This window comes from Rissa tridactyla, chromosome 8 (genome assembly GCF_028500815.1).
Source record: "Rissa tridactyla isolate bRisTri1 chromosome 8, bRisTri1.patW.cur.20221130, whole genome shotgun sequence".
Taxonomy (NCBI): Eukaryota; Metazoa; Chordata; class Aves; order Charadriiformes; family Laridae; genus Rissa; species Rissa tridactyla.
Genome location: NC_071473.1, coordinates 47,773,520 through 47,794,464, shown reverse-complemented (window position 1 = coordinate 47,794,464; position 20,945 = coordinate 47,773,520). Strand labels below are relative to the sequence as shown.

At 34.9% G+C, this 20,945-nt stretch overlaps 1 protein-coding gene across 1 annotated transcript in view; it reads left to right on the top strand.

The window, feature by feature from the left end:
• LOC128913787 (cytosolic carboxypeptidase 6-like) overlaps positions 1–20,945 on the top strand; it is a 394,961-nt gene that overhangs the window by 49,469 nt on the left and 324,547 nt on the right. Inside the window, exon 3 of the mRNA XM_054211971.1 lies at positions 1,124–1,248. Coding sequence (XP_054067946.1) covers positions 1,124–1,248 — 125 coding nt within the window. The remainder of the gene's footprint in view (positions 1–1,123; positions 1,249–20,945) is intronic.

The following is a 20,945-nucleotide window of genomic DNA, read 5'->3' as shown; positions in this document are numbered from 1 at the left end:
GTTACCAATGAACATAGTGACTGAAATGGGGATTGCTAAGGAGGGAATTGTTTATCTCAAATAGCATTATAAATAGCTATTTGAGCCCAACGGTATATATCCAACCCATAAATATATTTCTAAACCCAAAAATACATCTGAATCCATAAAACCAAGTTATCTTACAGTGCTATTTTTTAAATAAATGTAATTTACCATGTGATTAAAGCATGGTCCTGTCTTACAAGAACTGATGAGATGGATTTTGAGTTGGATCAGGAAAATCTGAAATCTTATTTTTGTGGTGTATAAATGAAATGGATGGTCTAAACCCTGTGTTTAAAAATCCTGGCACACTTCAAAGGAAAAATGCCAATTTAGCAATTTAAAAGCACTTAGCAAGTTTTCCCAGCGCTGAACTTCATTTCTATAGCCAGTGTGGTTGCTTGCTGAATAATGCCATAAGGGACAATGTAGTTCTGAGTATATTTAAAAATATTATTCCATGAAATTCACCAGAAAAAAGCTGAGGCGAAACCTTACAGATTCATTTGTGTCTTTGGAAGGAGGTGATAGTGGCTGCAAATGGTAAAGGAAAAGTATTAAGATAGCTTTTGAATCACAAAGGAGATAAAGGCTGGCCCATCTGTGGGGAGAGAGGGATGCTCAAAGCACCAGCTGGAGGGGCCAAGTGGAAATCTGGGGACTCTTTAATCGTAGAGGTCCTTGAACATGAGCAGTGAATGGAAGACAGAAATCTATACAGGTAGGGGCTAAAAGAGGTGCAGAGACGTTATCAGGAAAAGTGAAAAAAAAAAAAAAAGAAGAAACAATTAAAAGGATGCTAGGACAGTTAATTGGAATACTCAGATAAGAGAAGACAAAAAGTCAATTTGATTAAATAATAAAAATCCATATTGTCTTCTTTTTGGTGTATTCATATGCGTTTAGCCTCATGATATGTATTTTATTTTGCGATTATGATTAAGTCTTTTAAAAATAATTCTGAACTGTTGTAAGGCTTATTATACTCATATAATTTAACCGACAGAGGCAGAAGTTTTAAAAACTTTTCTCAGTGTAGTTTCTGAGGAGTTTATCAGCCATTCATTAAAATGCATTATTTTCCATACGTTCTTGGTAGGTAACCTTGGACGGGTGGACCACATCACAGAGTTTGAGTATGACCTGTTCATTAGACCAGATACCTGTAACCCACGCTTTCGAGTTTGGTTCAACTTCACTGTTGAAAATGTAAAAGAATCACAGGTAAGTGATACTAAATTAGACAGTATGATAGCTTTAAAAATTGCTTACTCCAGAATATATTTTCTTGAACAGAAAAGATGACATCCAGGGTTTGTAACTAAAAATTTACTGTAAAATGTATTTTTGTTCTTTGAATTTTTATACATAAAAGCAGGTATCAGCGTGACTGGGTATCACCATGTTTTTCATGAAGCCTACGACATGAAGTAATTACAAAGGCAGTATAACATTTGCCACCTAACAAGAGTTGCATTAGTAATGCCTGCTACATATTTGTGTTAATATATACAAACCGAATATATGTGTTAATATAGGAAAAACAAGTCCATCATAGTTGTTCAGATATTATCACTCAAGCCTTCGTTTAATATATGTACAACATTGAGGTAGCGTTGTAAGCAGGCATTGTTCTAGTGACTTGTAGTAGAGGAGGAGTTGCCTGCCAATGTGTCCTTTGTGAAAGAGGAGGTTTAAATGTGAAACAACTTGATAAGCAACTGTTTTATCTAATTTAAAATAATGTTTATTTTCAGTAAAAATACCCCATGAGAAAGAAACTTCCTTGGTCCATTTTTTCACTTGTCTTAAACTAAGCAAAAGAAAAAGTTACGTACTAACCTTCACATTGACAAATCAAAAAAGATTTAATTCCACTTTTCACATGTACCTTGTATTTTATTCTGGCATTCTGTCTTAGTTTATCATAATCAGGCTGTCATTTTCGCCTAATGTAAGGAAAATGTATTTAGTAAGAAAAAAACTGCAGAAGCTTGATATTTGTATTCCTACGAGACTAATATCTTAATATCCACCACTGTACCATTCCTGTTACAACTAGAAATCATGAAATTGTTTATCTGTCTTCCTGGAGCCTGATGCTTTATCAGACAGACCCTTTCCCCTGCTGCGCCTTACTCAACTATGATCAAATTATATAGTCATGAGATGAATGGGAATCTGTCTCAAGGAGGCAAAGAGATCTGCTAGAAAGATACAATATATATCCAGTGCTTACAGGATATTTGTTTTCATGGTTGTCTACATGAAAGAGAATGGTTTCACTATTAAGTTTGACTTGTGAGGTCTGTTTTTATAATGTGTGTTCCTATAATCTTTTTTTCATCTCTCCAATTTCCGTTAAAATGAGACCTGCATGAACGTAATCTAGTCTGGAACCTTTTTTAGGTCTTTGTACTAGCGGACATGGGCAGTATTAGTCATTGCAGCTCAGCTATATTAAATGAATGTTAGAAATTGCTACATCAAACATACTGTGTAATCTGGTTTGTACATTTTGATTATTTTCTTTTATGTTTTACTAGAAAATAATAACAAGGAAATCCATACGATTCAGTATTGCTACACAGTGTTGCACTAATACAAAAATAACTTTGTTCACTTTATGTGTAAAAGTAGATATTTTAATAATTCTATATAAATAATTACCTATATTATATTGTATTTATTTTTGATGTATCATATAGGTGGTATAGGAGGAAGGCGGATCTATGCATTTATATGTCCTAGGTCTGGTTTCGGCCATTTAGGTGAGGACTCAAAAGGAGTAGCTACTTTTGTTAGTTTTATATGTTGTCTATATTGCATTTCCTTGTCATTATTACTCTTACTTCAGCTTCAAATTCTTGGACAATTTTATCTACTTAGATTTGAACATATGTCGAATATTTTCTTCTCATAAAAATACCTCCAGTTTTGCTTGACATTTCACCCCAAAGCCTTTACTGACAAAGAAATTTATTTCAATAGTATCATGAGAAAACAAGAAACCTCCTTTCATTACCTGAATTAGAAATCATCCATTCTGTTTTTTTCCTGTTGCATCAGACCAATGATTGACACCCAACAGTGGAAAAATGGATAAAAAAGTGAACAAAAAAGACACAGTGTAAAAACAACGGCCATACCAATACTGGGAACACATAATTGTACTATATGTATTTCTGATTTAAGTTTTGGTTCTACTACTGGATAGTAGTGCAGTTCTTACAATATGTATAGTGCTGTATTTTGTGTTATTAATCTAGTGATAAATGAAAAGAAAGACCTATTAGACATTTCTGCCAACTCACTGTCCATGCATTATTGTTCCGTAGAGAACAGGTTTTTATACATTCCAGTTTTAATTTTCTTAAGCCATGGAGCTTCTACTTCCTACATCTCAAAACTGTTCTATAGGTTCATCTCACTTACAATGTTGCTTCATTTTTAGCCTAAAGCTTTCCTTTATTTAATCCCACTATTCCCAGTTGCAATTCTGCTTAGTAATAGCTCCTCTTGGTACAAATAAATCCTCATCATCCTTGGCTAACATTTATATTTCTGTAAATTATAACATTCCTTATCATTTGTGTCTCAACTTAGCTATCATGTTTGGTTTTTTCAGCCCTATATCCAATAGAGCGCTTTACCTTAAGTGTTTTTCCACTTTGGGGCCTTTGGACGTTCATCCTAAGTGAATCTTTCCAGCCCTTTGATAATTAGCCTAGCTTCCCATGGATACAAAGCTTATATGAACACACTGTCTACTTGCTAGCCTAGGTTTTTTTGTGTGGCTGCTGATCTTTCTCCTTTCCTTTCTCCCTCAATAGCTTCTTAACTCTTGGCTAGTTTCAACACCACTGGACAGGAAATCCTCTAAGTTTCAGGAAAGCAGGCTGCCAGATGGGCAAGAGACCCATCTATGTTGCCACTGGCAGAAAGGCTATAGTATGAGATCATTTCTTATTAAACATCAGATAATCCACAGAGGAGATGCACAGGAGAAAGTACTAATTGGAATTTGCATATTTAAGATACCAGAGAATCCAACCATGAAATCCAAATCCATAGCACTTAGTAGTTGTGCTTCTTACAGAACTTCTTATTTTTATTATTATTATTCCTCTTCCAGTTCCCTCAATATTTTCTTTATAGTCTGAAACTAAAATTTAATGGACAATTCTGAGTACGCTAAGATCCCAACTTGCAGAGAAGAGACTCTAATCCCTTTGCTCTGGTACCGTCTCAGTATAGACACCTGAACATTGCAGCTGCCTTTGTTGCTGTATCACTATGGAAACTCATGCCTAATTTGTTGCTCACTATCATACATAAGTCTTTTTCAGAATGATTGCTTCCTTCCTCCTGTTAGGTATGACTTAGGTTGCTGTTGTGCTCCAGTAACAAGGACAGGTAATAGAGCTAAGTTCGGTAGCATGGCAGTGTGAGCCCTAATCTTTTCAGAATGATTTTTAGAATTTTATGATAAACTTGGTTTTTTTGATGTTTGATTCCCTATGTTACAGAAGAACCAATAGAATTTTTTTTTTTTTTACTTGGAAGTTGGTAAATTAACTTCTTCCTCCTTATGGCTTGGACTTCTACATCAGACATTTTATGGTGTCAGTTTTATATTTTTTTTAGCAAAGAAATAGCTAATGACTTATATTTTGGGAAAAAAGAACCATCATATAAGATACCTGTGAGATGTAAAATTTGGTCTTTTGATCTCTTTATATGGTTTCTGACTTGCAAGTCAGTTGGTCTGATAAGATCTGAGCTGTGGATTTTTTTTTGTTATTTGTTCAGTGAATTAAATTAACACCAATTTTGGAAAAAACAAAAAGAAACTGATATGTTACATGTAAGGACTATAATCATGCAATGATTACACTTACAATAACCATGAAAGGGAGAATGAAGGAAATAGGATTTGCTGTGGAACACATGGTCTCATGGGCAAAGCCTCCAATTTCTCTAATTATATACGTGTCACAAGCTGCTGTCTATTTCTGGATAATGCTCTTTATTGGGCAGGGTTTGTTTCCTATTAACTTCAACCATGTCCCGTACAACACCTTCTACAATTTTGCTAAATTCCTTCTCTGTGAAACCGGAAATTGGATGAACAAATGTCATCTCCAAATTGCATTTCAAGTATTTAAAATAGACAGTACTTCAGGTGCATGATTACTTCTGAGCTGGAATGTCTTTAAAGGTGTTAGTAGCAACAGTGATTCATCTGAGATTTGGGGGAAAAGAAGAAATGTGTGTACGTGTGATAAATTATAAAAATATGCTAGTAGACCAATATTGGAGGATTTTACAGGTGTAAAGAATGATTATTTCTCTTGGGGGCCATAGCCAGAAATTCTTCTCAAGTAGTTGATGCTTGCTGTTCCAGATAGTATAGCCACACTAGAAAAAGATCTCTGTCCTGGAAAATTTACTTTTGAGGAATTTGAGAAGATATGAGAGTTGAATACAACAAAGTGATGAAAGGATTAAAAATATCTGTGAGGATTTTAATTACTTTAGCAAACAGCAATGGTATTATAGCAATAAGTAATGCATGTCTAGGTCGCATCGTATATTCTCTATGTGTGTGTACCCTGAACAACTCTGCTGTCTGATGAATCATGTTTAGAAATGGTATTTTCACTGAGATTAAAAAAAGAATTTCCAACAGAAGGGGTTTCCTAATAGTGCCAAATTCTGTTCTATAAGTGTTGATAAACACATTTGGAGTTCTTCATCACAAAGGTACTGACAAAATATGCCAAGAAGGATAGAGGAGAAGAATGGATATTTGGCAGCTAGGATTGGATCATTACTTACAGTTAATAAATCAATCCAGATTGAGGTTAAAATCAAAGAACCAAATGTTATTTACTTCAAAGTCATTCTCTCTGTTACTTCAGTTGGACTGAGGCTAGCATTTTAACTCAGTTTTTTGGGGGGGATTTTTGTTATCTATATGTACGGATCACATAATAGGATAGCCTATTCTTCAGAAATTTAAACAGGGTGCCAGGGTAAGACAGATAATGTCATAGTTGGGCCTTATTATGAGTGAAAATTTTCTCTTTTTGTCCTACACTGTTTTGTAAAATAAAAAGGGCTCTAAAATCTCTGTTGTCGTTAACTGATTAGACTTTCAGGAGCTATTTATTATTGGGATTGGATTTTATAGTTTGTTCATGCCTCTTATTACTGTCCTAAAACAACCCGATGATCCTTAGTGGACAACTGCTTCTTGGTGATGTTAGAGCTGTGATTCTTTAAAGATATGAATCATATGCGTATAGGGAAAGATAATGTCTTTTATTATACCAATTATGACATTTTGGAGATGAAGGGGGGGAATAAAAGAAAAACAGGTGTGATTTAAGGTACTCAACCTCTTTTTCTGACCTAAGACCTCAGCTTGTGCCATCACTTCCTGCAGAAGCTGCCTCCAAAGTAAGATGGAGTAAGGATGACATCAAAAGCAGCCTAAAGTTGGAAATGGGCTAACTTTTTACTTTCTTCTTCTTAAGCAGACATTCTTCGCTCTACTGTCATTTGGTGGTTTAAGATACTGGTATCAAGATGCAACTGGAGTGGAGATATTAAATGACAGTTTTCCAGGAAACTGATAATCTGGTCCTATTCTACAGGTCTCAAAGTCTAACCTAAGTATTAAGCTGACTTAGTCTGAATTATCAGTCTCTTTCTTCATGCTGCTGTCCATCTATTTGGTCGAGTAAAAAGAAATAAATTTTAATTTGTTTGTTAACTCTCAGTGATGAAGGCGCTCAGCTCCTCTTTCTTCAAGTTCGTGTTTGTATGTGTTCTTTGCTAGCCCATGTGTTTGAAATTGAGGTCCTTCGGTCAACAGTGAGTTCTCAATTTGCATCTGTGTCTTGAAGGAACTTTGGCCATTCCCCCAAAGCCATAAAAGGTTGAATGTTATTTTTCATCGCATATTTCCAGCTTATGTTGTCATTTTGACATAATTTTGGCATCACTGTTATAACTTTTAATACACTGCTTACTGTAACTTTAGTATTGATTTAGTTAGATCAGTATCAAATTTTTGCTTATTTCATATGTGACCTTTTTTCTTTGTTCTTAGCTACCAAATAGTGGGTTTCCATTCTTGTGGGTGAACTTGCTCAAGATTTAAATTTTGACATTCATCTAAGGCCGCTGGGTTCGTCACTCATTATCATTCACTGTTTTATTTTGCCTTGGAGAAACGCATATACTGAAGAAGTGTTTAAGTTATAATTCTTTTTCTAAGCAAGATTAAAAAGGAAGTAAAACTCTTTTGAAACACTTTTATCTGGAAAAATAATTTTTTTATGCAGGTAAATAAATTTAATCTGAATTAGAGAATGCTTTCACTGAAAATTCTCTAGTGTTTACTAGCAAATATGACAACAGTTCTGTATTTGCGTCCTTTGGGATCTGTATTTCAGAATCTAGAAGCAGCAAACATCTGCACTTTCTGTTAGGTTTTGTTTAGTCTGCTGACATTACTGCATAATACAATGTTGCACTGCATATACTGCACTGGCCAAGTACCTTAAAGCTAATTTGAGTGTCCATGTGTATTTTATATATTCATGTGTGCGCATATATATATATCTGTCTGCCTTGAAAACATAAGAGGCTGAGTTGGGTGCATTTGGACAATATCATTTAAGTAACTGCAGTTACTTAAGGGTAAGTATATTTTTTTTTTTATATAGCACATGCTATTCAACTTGAAAAAAGAATGGAAAAAAGAATGCTGAAGCCAGATTCATGATGCAAATTTTGTAAGATCTCATGGTACTGTAACATGTAGTAATATGGATCCATTACTTCTTATAAGGGAAGGGCTTGGATTGCCTGAAACATGTATTAAAAACCATAACGGATTATTTTAAAGGAGCCTTTGAACTTTTTAAAAGTAGTTTCACTGATCTCTATGTTGGAAAGGGATACATTTTTATTTTAAGTCAAAAGCGCATAGGGTTAGATGATATGTATAGTGATTGAAGTAATTATTTATTTACTGAGGAAACCATATGAAATGTTTATTAAATAAGAAACAAAGTGATTACATTTAAAATAGATTGCGTGTTCGTCTCAACATTTTAAAAAAGAAAAATCAATTGAACATACTGCAGTTTTGAAGAAAAATAATTTTGCCATTTTGGAAACTTGTGCCTATATTGGTCATGTATAAAATTAGATTTATAAATGATGATTCTTCCAAGTTGGAATCCTTTCAAGTACATATAATTTTATTTTGGATCAATAATTCAGTTGTGCTTGGAATAGATTGAGGGTGCATGTGAAGCTTTGGTAAGTGCAATATAGTGTACATCTCCATGAAATTATCCAAAGCTGTCATGACATGTATCATCCTTTGAAAAGTAATGAATAGAGATAGGTTTGTAAACATAGACAATATTCAGCATTAGGAAAACAACTGCTGTCCTGGTGAAATATTCTCTCTAGGCAAGAAAGTGTTAAATTAATAAACTTTTTCTGTTCCAGGTGTCTCTAAGAACATTTTAGATGTCAGTGTTTGGTAATTATTGCATACATAGTGTATGTTTCAGATTTACCACTAGCTTTTGCTTCCAGGAAACTAATGGCCAGGTGTGTTTAATTTCCTATTATGATGGCATCTGTCACTCAAGATGTCAAAAATACATTATAAATGCCATAAACAAATTCAGCACTATGATGATCTTGATGTCAGTGATGTGACATGCTTACTTTTCTTTCAATTTAAAAACTTTTTTATTTATGATTAAATACCCCCCTTTTTAGTTCCAGTGTTAATTGTCTTCCATGCAAATTTGGTTTCATTCTGCTTTTATTTCTGAAGAGTCTTTACATCAGAAGGCAGATGCAGAATACATCAGAGTACACAGAACAAAAGTAAAAGAAAACATGTTTACATTGAAGAGAAGAAGATGATGAAATGTTTTCAACTTTCCTGCTTTTAGATTTTATTTTCTTTTCTTTCTTATGCTGAATATTCTATATTTGAGCCTTGGTGGTTGAGATACTATGCAGAAATTGTTGGAACCTGAAGATAAAAACAAGCTGAAATATATATAGGTTAGTTAATTCCTGTTACTGGGGGAGGGAAACCATTTGCTTTTTAAATGACAGGCTGCAAAAGAGAAGCGAGTGCTGGAAAGTTGTAGAAACTTGTCGTTTTTCTTGCCACCAAGGAAGTCTAAGAAAGAAATAGTAGTGATATTCCATAAGAAGTAATTAGTTTGGAATTAGTTGGGAAAGAATAGCGAAGAAGCCAGTATTCTGCCTGATGATTGTGGTTCAGTCTATTAAGCGTATGGCTCTAGTAATCCCCTATTTTGCTATTAACTGTTGGTGATGGAACTAGAGAGCTAGATCTTGTAACACATTTCCTTCATTATTGTTCTATGCTGGCTATGATTTTGACATTGGAACCCAACATGAAAACAATATTGGGTCGTTTTGGACAGAGTGTCTTTACATATCTGATACCTTACAATAAGTGAAAAAAAAGCAGAGAAAACTTGAATTTTGATGGTAAAAATGAGAAATAGAAAATAGGAAATTTAATATTGAAAGGATAAACAATTTCCTGAAAGTTAGTGTTGTGCTATATTATGGGCAATTAGAGCCTTCCACTTTGCTTCCGTGGAAGCTGTTAGATGGAGTAAAGGAGCTGTGAAGGCTCATTAATCTTTCACTGATCTTGAGTGCCTATAGCCTACATCAGCATCGGATACCAAGTGCCACAAAAATGTAGGAATATTGTGCTTGGTTGGAAAGATTGCACATTTGAGCAACCCTCTTAGGCAGTGTGGATTCATTCTTGTGTTTACCAACCAGCAACTCGTTTTTAATCCCAGTGTTCAGTTACATCCAAATGTAGCTTGGGGCTTGCAAATCCAAACCATATTGTTCTTGGGTTGTCCAAGAGAATCGTGAGTAACTCTTGACTAAACTAACATACCTCACTAAAAGTGGAAACATCTTCTTCGAAGCATATAGTGTCAATACTGTTTATTCCAGGAGATGGGCAGTTGCTCCAGAACACGGAACTGGAACTGCTCTGTGACCCTGAAGGGGACTAGTTTGATAATGAAAAGATGGTGAAAAAGCAATCTACTGTCATTCTTGCTGTCACTGCCCTGCATCTCAGATTCTCACCTGCTCTTCCCATTCTCCCATCAACAGACACTGTAATTGAGTCCATCTTCTCACTTACAGCGTTGTCTTGGTTTTGCCTTTACTGTAAAAATAAAGAGGTTGCACAGCGTGTCAGATTAAGAAGCTATCTAGTGCAGTATCCTAATCTGGACAATGGCCAGTAGTTGATGCTTGAAAAAAAAAATTAGTAATAACTAGGAAAGTATAAAATAATCCTTGCTTTCAGTTGCTGTGTCAACGGTACAGGCAGAACTGACCTAAGCATGCCTCACAAGTTACAGGAAAACCCTGGTGCCCTGCAGACCAGCCTGACAGTTACTCCCCACACACTGCCTGTTGCGATACCAGTTATCACCAGCCTAAATTAGGTACAGGCTGTCAGAAGTCACCAGGTTCATTGTAATAGTTGCCTCCAGATTGTTGTTTATAACAGGCATAGGTGGACTCTATGAATTGTATCATCCTCGTCTAATCTGTTCCTATTTACATCATACATCTTGGAGCACTGAGTTCTGCAGCTTAATTATGCAGTTTGTATGAAAAGTACTTTTTTCTTTTTTAAATATGTTGGTTAATATTTAATATAATTTTTGTGTTACGAGAAGTAGTGAATAATTTTTATCTGCTCACTTGATTTGTGATTTTATAAACTTCGTATTTACCCTTACTCATACAGTTTATCCCAGTTAGTGAATTTTAGTCTATTTAGTCTCCTCTTCTGCACTCCTCCCATCTCTTCCTAGAGAAGCTTCAAAAAACCTGGATACACCCTATATTTACGAGTAGTTTTGAAAGGAAGATAAGGATATTTTCTAGGAAAAAACCAGATGAACGATGGCCCATCAAATTTAGTTCTGTACAAAGAGTTATTTTTTAATTTCAATTCGGATCTGAAAATAGCATTTGTCTGTGTTATGGTAGAATGAGCTAACAGGTCTCCCATTGATTTCAGAGGGAGCGAAGTTCCTACAGTGTTAAATGCCCCAGAAAATCCCATCCTAATCCCAATGAAATATTTCTTTCTATTGCTATACTGCTTATAAGTGCCTGCTTAGTTTATAGAATTCTGGAGGTATCAAGTATTAAGATATGCGTTTTCAGTTTTTTAAGGGAGCAAATGAAATTAAAAAGCCATGATTTGCAGCTACTTCTTTTTATTTTTTTTCCCTGTTAATTGAAAGTGGAAGATTCTTCTGCACTGTATAGGTGACCCAAGATATTACAGTACATATAGTTAATAAAGTATATATAGTTTTCCTCCAGCAAAAAATATTTTAATCTTTCTATTGAAGAGTCTGTGAAATACTCTGTAAAATGAGCATGCAATTTTTTGCTTTGAGAAATTCAAGAAAATAACACTGGGTTTATATATTGACCCTCAAAATAGAACTGCTGTATTTTTTCTACATAACACAGTATAATAAACTGTGTAAAATTATAATAATTGAGTACACTTACACCAGTTTAGGATCTGGCCTGTAAACCTTAGGTAGGCAATATCTGCTGTTACACCACTGCTCATGATGGCTCTGATAATGTTTTGTGAATTGAGAACTCCATGGAAGCTTCTAATTTTCGTAGTAGCATTACCATGATGAACTGTAGCTCATTACTGTAAACTGATGGCAGCTGTTAATACTATTACAGGCAGAGACTTTTTATTTAAGGGAAACATTAGCCAGTAACTGGTAGATTTCTGACACAGTGTTACATAAAGCTTCCTGTTAGGAAGGAGAGCAAAGAGAAATGGATTTGAACCCATTAGTATCAGAATTACGTGTCAAAAAGCTAGAGCAGAGTTCAATTTATTTCTGCAATAAAGTGTAAGCTAGAGATTGACTTGACAATTATTTTACCTTACATTGCTCTGGTTGTTCTGAGATGACTATTCCAACATCAAATCATCTTGTTTCGACACCTTTTACTGAATAACATGCTAGTCTAAATATGCATTATGTTATGTAGGAGCTGAAACTTGGAAGGTTTTTCAAGTAGAAATGAGGTTTTTATTACTATTTTTACTAAAGGATGTATATACAGTGGAACATACTCAGTATAGATTTAAAACAACTGCATGTGTTTCTGCTAAATCTGGTGTATGGTGTTTAATAGGGTTTACGTTGTCATTGAAAGGATAATCTTTCTGAAGCTTTTAATAGCTTGGTATGAGCAATATAAATAATCTGCCCCAAAACATTTGTCTTTTCTAAGCCAGTCACTGAGCAGTGTTGTTGCTTCTGTTTATCAATCAGTCTCCTTTTTCCCCAATAGACAACAATTCCCCAAATTAGACAACAACTTCCTTATTATAATTTTCAACTTTGAGGAGAATATTTTTATCAACATTGTTGCCCATTTCATACATATAGCCTCCAAATGAACACTGAAGTCCATGAATTCAGATCCTTAACCTTGCGCTTTGTAACAGACTTTTATTGGAATGGCAAATCTGACTGTATGTTTCTTGTCTTGAAATGAGGATTCTCTACAGAACGCTCATTTAATTTTCTAGTTGTGTAGCATAATTTTTTTTTTTAAGGGAGTCGTGTTCATTTTCCTCATATTACCCTCTGAAAACTCAGATGAAGCTTCACAGAAAAATTTTATTAAAATTTTTATAGTATATTACACCAGTGAGCGGATTCTCCTAGCAGGTTTTCATATGCCTTTGCATACTTTAACGCAAGACCATGTCATACTGAGGGGTGATGCAGGGAAGTAGAATGCTGCTTGTATTGCATCTTGTTGTATGTTTGTGTTCTGATGTTCTGTGAACTCTGTGGGCAAAACTAATCCCAACATCAGAGGGCTGCAGAGTATTGTGGGATTCATGGTAGGACATGCTTGCCCCTGGAAATTTGACATTGATGCCGAGTACCTCCAGTGTTAGGTTTAGAATCGCCTCAATAGCCAGATTAAACAGAACATCCTTCCTGGCAGGCATGTGGAATGGCAATTCCATGGGTTTGGAATAGCCAGGATGAAACGACAATGACTGTTCCCTGTGGGTTGTCTCTTCCCTATGGCTGCAGAAGGACCAAACAAATTTCTTTGAAGCAGAGGTTAATACAGCTGCCTTCCTAGGTAAATTGTTATTTTGCATGGATTCTAGCTGTTTTTATCACAAAACTAATTTGAGTAGTATATATTTATTTTACTGATTTAAAGCCTGCTCATTATAAAAATCAGCCTATAAAAAGAGATTCTATGTATGCAGCAAGAGAATTTCTTTTTACCAGGAATTTCTCATGCATAAATACAAATGAATATTCTAAATGTAAATGTTTGGGTAGATTATTCTTCAGAGACGCATATTGATTTCTGTTGTCACCCTTCAGTGAGATTTAGTGTATATTACCAGGAAATCCTTTCCAAGCACATACTGAAAAAAATGTAAAATATGATTTCCTTGACAGTCAGTGAAAAGGGACAGAGTAGATCTTAACAAATTAACTGTGTTTACTCCATCTTCACCAAAGTGTCTTTCAGCTTTTAAAAAACGAGCTCATTTGATGCTTATAGTATACATGTCCATATTATGCTTGATGTGCTAGAAAGTATGTTTTGAAATTCATAGCTTAGCAAAAGGGGAAGCTTTGCATTTCCTGATTTTTCTTTGTGGATCTAAATGTAGAGTTGTGGCTCTCTCACCGTAGTGGGAAGTACTGTATAATTTTGCAGCTTAAACTGTTCTATAATGCAAGTAGTATAAGTCTCATGGCAAAATGTGTGTGATGGCCAAGTTTAATCCTAAAATATGTTCCATTCATCTTTCTAATAAACCTGAAATTCATAAATTGTTGAATCTTATAGTTTGATAATTATGGATCATACTAATTTTACACTTCAGTGATTAAATACAAGTATTGTGCTACAAAAAAATCTTTTCCCTGTTTTTTCTCCTTCTTTGTTATTTAGAAGATACAAAATACATTTCAACAATTCACTGAGACTGGAGGGTAACCTATGAAGAGTTTGTTTTCACAAGCTCTTTTTTTAAATCTATAAATCTTATAGCTAGCTAAGGAAATATCAAGATTTTTAACTCTTAGTCACTTCTTGGTTTTGAGCATCTACTAGGAGATTAGAGAATAAGAGATGTTCTTGATTAATTGGAAATAACTTTGCAAAACATGAGTATCTGACAGAGCAGGCTTTTTCCCCAAATAGTAATCAGAAGTTTTAGTTAAATCCATTCGAATTAAAACAAAGAAAACCCATGCAAAGATTTTGATTAATGCTATTTTTTGCCTCTCAGTTCTGGTAGTCACGGTCACTTGTGTCGTCTGTCTGTTTAGTTTGCAAGTAGCCCTTAGAGTTTTATGTAAGAAATGCAATAAATAAATTACAGTCATTCTTATGTGAAAGTAAGAACTAAAAATATGTGACAAAACCGGGTGAAAGCAATAAACCATAGCAGAAAATAAGAAAGAAAATAGCTATAACATGCTGTAAAGGAATGCTGATCTTTGTAGGTCACATGTATTTTTAACTGGTACTGATCATGTGAGTAGAAATTAAAGAAGTTATTTTAAAACTTACATAATATTTTTATATCTTGCAAGCACTGTTAAATAGCAGCATTGAACTACTTGATATAGATGAGTGATAATAAGTATCAAGATCGTCTAAGAATTCATAACAAATTACATTCAACGGCCTCAAAATCTGAACAATTTTTGATTTCTTGGCAGTGTGGTACTGTTTACCTACATTAATTTGTTTTGTAAATGGTTTAAAAACTGTTAATGTCAGGTCACTTATAAAGTACTGTCAATAATTGTTTGGTTTAACAAATATGTTTTAATATATAGGAGATGACACTACAACATTGCTGTACATTACTGCATTTTAATAAGTTTTAAATCATAATTTCTATCCACTGCTTTGCCTGTTCTGTAGATAATACACATACAGACTTGGAAGTGGAACTCAGCTTCTGCTCTTTCAAGGGAACAGTGATGCTTTTGGTTGTATACAGTTACTAGTGAAGTTACAAATATTAAAATTATACACCTACCTATTTGTATTTTCTCAAAACATTTGGGAGCATTTGGAATTCTGATTTTTTTATGATCTCTCTGTGATATACTTCAAGGAAACAAAGCAGAAAGACTTTGGGAAAAATATTAATCTTTGTGGTAAAACTGGCTTTATAAAAAGCCAAACAAGCCGAGGCATTTTAACATAATTTTCTCCTGACTTAAACAATCTTAATTTTATCACTTTGCCAAACTGTATTCCTTTGCATGAAGTATGTGCGGGAGATACTTCTGAATTTGCATTTTCATTAGATTTAGCATTCAGCACCTAATGCCATAAATTTGTTTTTGAAGCTCTTTAATTCCCCTGAGTGTTCCAACATATTGAATGCTATTTGCTTTGTATTATGTTGGCAGCAAATCTGCAGTGAAAATGCTGTCAATATATATTCATAGCTAACATTGTTAACTAAAAGCAATATTGTTTTTCTATTGTAAGCTGTCACAAATGTTTGGCACCCTGTTGTGTAAGCCAAAAAAATGTCAAAGAAAGGAATGAATATTTTTGAAGAAAAGTGCAGTGATAGTGTCAAGTTTTCTGTATTAAAATACATTCTTGTTTGTACAGACCTTTACAATTTATAAAATTGTGTTTTGTAGTAATGTAAAGTTAGAATATTGTGAGAACATGCAGGCTGTTACAGATATTATATTAAACGATAGGAGCACAGTAAACGATACAGCCATTTTACTTTCCAATGTAATGTAATGCTTATCAGGTTGTAAAATGTATTCTACTAAACCCAAAGATTATTTTATTAAAAGATGTACTATGTATGTGGAAAATGAATGAAAAATGTTCTGCGTTTTTGCCTGTTTTTGAAGATGATGTATATAATTAACAGGAAAAAATGCAAAGTTTTAAACATTCTCCTAGGGACTATTCTTATCTTTGTGTAAGTCACACTGATTTTGTTTATTTAAATTTGTGTATTCCTTTTCCCAATCATACATTCTTTTCGGATGAAATTGTTATATTTCTGTATCTGCATACTATTATAAGAATGTCTCAGAACAACGTATTTCAGAGAACTTCTGTGGGGAGAAATGTGTGTAAGAACAAACAAACAAAAAACTGTCTATGACACAAGTAACTGTGTTAGTCCTCATAAATAATAAATACCCATAGGTTAAAATAAGACAAATGGCAATCTTTTATGCTACTCTTGAAAATATGTGAGCCAGAGAACTTGTGACCTAAGCAATGTAAATAGAAACTTCTAGATGAGGTAGTCAGAACAGGCACAACAAAGCTCCCTTGCCACAAGCTTGCTTACTCTGGTATCAGGACAGAGTTCAGCTGATAGCCATGGAGAACGCTGTGAAAAATGAATGCTTCAGCCCTGTGCATGGCTCTCACTGAAGTGTCAGATTTTCTAGTACTCTCGCCTGTCCAAGTAACATTTTTCTATATTCACTTAGGTGAAAAGATTAATCCATATGTAGTGAAATACTGGAAAACACAGAAATATTGTCAGTCATGATGCCTTGTGTCAATCTTTAGAAAACTGTGCTGTTTTCCGAACTTACTGAAACACAATGTATTAAATTTAGGAAAAGGTTTTAAGAAGACCTTAATACATTGAATGTTCAATGTAATGTCCAAACCCACCTTAAATATTCTAATCTATTGTTCAAATGCAATTATTGGTAAATCTGATGGCTATTTTTCATCCAGCAATATATTGGTGATACACATTAACATGCATTATCTTCTACGACATGGCACATATCCCAAACACATACTGCCCGATCTTACTACATGATGCCAATAATAATTCAGTTTTCCTTGCAGCTGATTTCACCCCTCTACTTCATAATAACCTTATCTATCTGCTTTCCGCGCTGATATGTACTCTGCTAGGGGAATACAAGTGCCACAAGTGATTTCACAAGGTCCCTGTTATGGACTCACCTTTTTCAAACATTTTCTGAGAAGTGCAAAATAACCCAAGTTTCCATTGACTTTAGTGAGATTTCAGTACTATTACCACCTCAGATAATGGGCCCTTATATTCCCTTGCCTCAATCTCTATACATTCTGCATCAAAAGAAGCATGGCCCAGCAGGTTGAGGGAGGTGATTCTGCCCCTCTACTCTACTCTGGTGAGACCCCTCCTGGAGTACTGCATCCAGCTCTGGAGTCCTCAGCCCAAGAAGAATGTGGACTTGTTGGAGTCGGTCCAGTGGAGGGCCACGAAGATGATCAGAGGACCGGAGCACCTCTGCTATGAAGACAGGCTGAGAGAGTTGTGATTCTTCAGCCTGGAGAAGAGAAGGCTCCAGGGAGACCTTAGAGCAGCCTTCCAGTATCTGAAGGGGGCTTATGAGAAAGCTGGAGAGGGACTTTATACAAGGGCATGTAGCGATAGGACAAGGGTAATGGCTTCAAACTGGAAGAGGGTAGATTTAGAATAGATATCGGGAAGAAATTTTTCACTGTGAGGGTGGGGAGGCACTGGATCAGGTTGCCCAGGGCAGTTGTGAATGCCTCCCTGGAGGTGTTCAATGTCAGGTTGGATGAGGCTTTGAGCAACCTGGTCTAGTGGGAGGTGTCCCTGCCCATGGCAGGGGGGTTGGAACTATGTGATCTTTAACGTCCCTTCCAACCCAAACAATTCTATATTCTATGATTCCATGATACTCTCATGCACTTTCAAATAAGATTGCATAAAACTTCAGAGTTTCCTGCAGTGATAATGGAACAATATAAGACAGTGGCATAATTATAGTATATGCTACAAATATCTGCGCATTATGAGACATTTCAAAGTAAGTATCTTTGACACTGCTTTTTTTTTAAATTGTCTCCAGTAAAGAAAGTGGGAGAGACAGATTTTTTCTGTTCCTGTTTAGATCCCAGCTCTCTAGGGGCACGTTCCTATGTCCATTCTGAGAAGACACAGGGGAGTCACCACCCATAAATGCAGGATCTATGCAGGATCCTCCCAGGAGAAGATCTTCTGTCAGTAATTACTTTTTCTTTCAGAAAATGTAAATACAATAGATGCCTTAAGACAAGTAATATGAGGCACAAGTGACAGAAATATTGAAGAATAAAGGCACGTACTGATGGCTCCCTTATAACTGATGTTCACAACTTATTTCTACAAATTGTGTTTTGGATACATGCCAAATACTTAAAATGCTTTTCTAACAAAAAGATAATATTTATTATTTGCTGTATTTGGAAAATCTTCCTTCTTCATATGTTTTGTTTTTATACTGTGTGTCTTAGACATGCATTTTACTGCCTTCACATTTGAAAGTCATTTTAGATGAAACACAAAACCAATTGAATCCTAATATGGACTGAGGGGACAACTAATCTATCCTGTGAAAATTCACACTAATCGCTAGAATAGCGTAGATGACAATGTCAAGAACCAAGGCTCAATTGCAACACAAGTAAGGAAGACAAAGATGGTCCCACATCACAATTATTATGAAACTAAATGTGATGAGTAACAAATATTAGACAGTTTTTACAGAGTACCTCTAAAGAAAACATGCTACATCTATCATAAAAATCAGAAACAGGAGAACCTGGCATTCTGTTAAGATGATAAAGTACAATACACTGAGTGTGACGTCTCTAATAAGTTACTTTTGTTTATTCTAACAGCCAGCGTGGTCTTACTTGGAGACAGAGAAGTCAAGGTTGGACTCGTGCTTCACTAATAGGAATGAGAAACTTAGAGGGGAATTCTATTGGTAATCCCTAAAGGTGGATGCCTACCGTGTCCTCTCTGTAGAGAAAGCAAGAAATGGTAGTTTCTGGTTTTTCTTAAAAGTAAGAATACCATTAAGTATACAAAAGGACTGATCTGAGATTAAGAAGGTGGCAACTTGGCATCACCACTTTCATTAGCAGAGCAATAATATGAAAAATCTAGAAAATATTTTCATTTTCAGAAGTTATTTAGCACTTGGAATATGAAGTTAGTGCTGAGAGACTATCCCACTTTAGAAAAAGGAACCAGATTTCTAAATCACTTAGAATCTTGGCATATCGTGTCTAATGAATATGTTTGGGTGCTACGGTAGTAAGGAGATTGAACTAATTGTAGGCATTTCTGATTCATTATATCTCATATTCTATAGACCTTTAGCTACATAACATGTTTTTCCTAAGTTTTCTACTAGTGTCCAAATTAATTTTTTCTGCCTTTTAGGTCCCAAAATTCTTCCTTAATTGTCATAATTTAAAAAAAAAAAAAAGAAAAAAAAAAGCTGAAATGCACCTGATTGAAGGTACTGCTATCTGAGTCTTTGATTGTCATTATGCAATAAGGTCAGTGATATTTATAAATGTTCTAGGTGAATGTCCAGCACATTCAAGTCTAAGAAAGAACGTGTCTTGCCCTTTTATTAATGGTTTTCTAGATTACTCCAAGAACTTGTGAATGATTGTGTCTAATCTGTATCTGGAGAGGCAATATACTTGGACAATTACATTCAAAGGTGATTGGTATTTTTTTAATACAATAAAAAACCTTAACATTTCTGCTAATATTGAACAGGAGATAGTACTGCATCATAGAGACAATCAACGAAATGGACTAGTGGTTTTCATGCTTAATTTGACTGTTCCACCTCAGTAGCAGAAAGATGCAGGGTCTTTCTAACATTGTTTCCTTATTTTGGCATAACAGATCTAATCACGACTATATCCATTTTCCACAAAGTGTCTTGTGTCTTGAATCACAGAATGTTTAAATCTTGTACAGGTGTGGAATAACTGTGGAGCTCATCCTACTGGAAAGCTTTGGATTTCTGTGCATCATGGAGGAACACACTTTTGCAGAATTTTCAGAAGTGTTTATGAATCTTTAGAAAGCGCCATTTTATCTGGCATTTAGATTTCTCTCATTTCTTTATATTGTTAGCGTTCCTTTTTATTATTTACTTTAATATATTCTGTGCAGGGGGATGTTCTTCACAATTTTACTTTTTTTACTGTTGCTTTGTTAGATATGATTTTGATGCTGCAGCAAGAATGAAGATTGTAAACTGAGTTATTAGTCATGCATAAATCTTTGTTTCTTTGGCTTTTCCTCATGTGATTGTTTATACACTTATTTTCCTCCTGTTACCCTTATATGAAATAAAATTGTATCTTTCTTTTTTATCCTTGAAAGTTTAGACTTTATAAAAGATGAAGGCCTGTTGCTTGTGCCCCTTTGGAGAAGTGATGTCCCAGAAAGGAGAAGGACATTTTTTAACTTTTTCTGTTAGACAGAATTATGCTTATCCCTGCTGAGGGATTTATGCGGAGGACTCCTCCAAGATGTGTTACCCACTTTCTCTACTAGAAGGAATGACTTAAAATTCTCCCATGGGTGGCTGTTGCAACAGTAGAGCATGAAGACTGAAAAATTAATAAAGTAAATAAGACTGTAAATATAGACCAAAACATCCTCATTTACTGTTAGAAATAAGAGATGAACAGTATTAAGGTACATAGATGAAACAAACCAGCACTTATCCATGGTGAAATCTATAAAATGTCTTCGATTGCTCAAGGGATCTTTAGATATAGCATTATTTTCTCTATCTTATGGATGACTTGACCACCTTTACTATGAATTTTTCATGATTTTCCTGACCCAGCAGCTCTTGCCTGTGGAGAGAGTAATACAGTATTGATTTGGGTGTTAGGTTTCTGCCTTTTTTGCCACAACA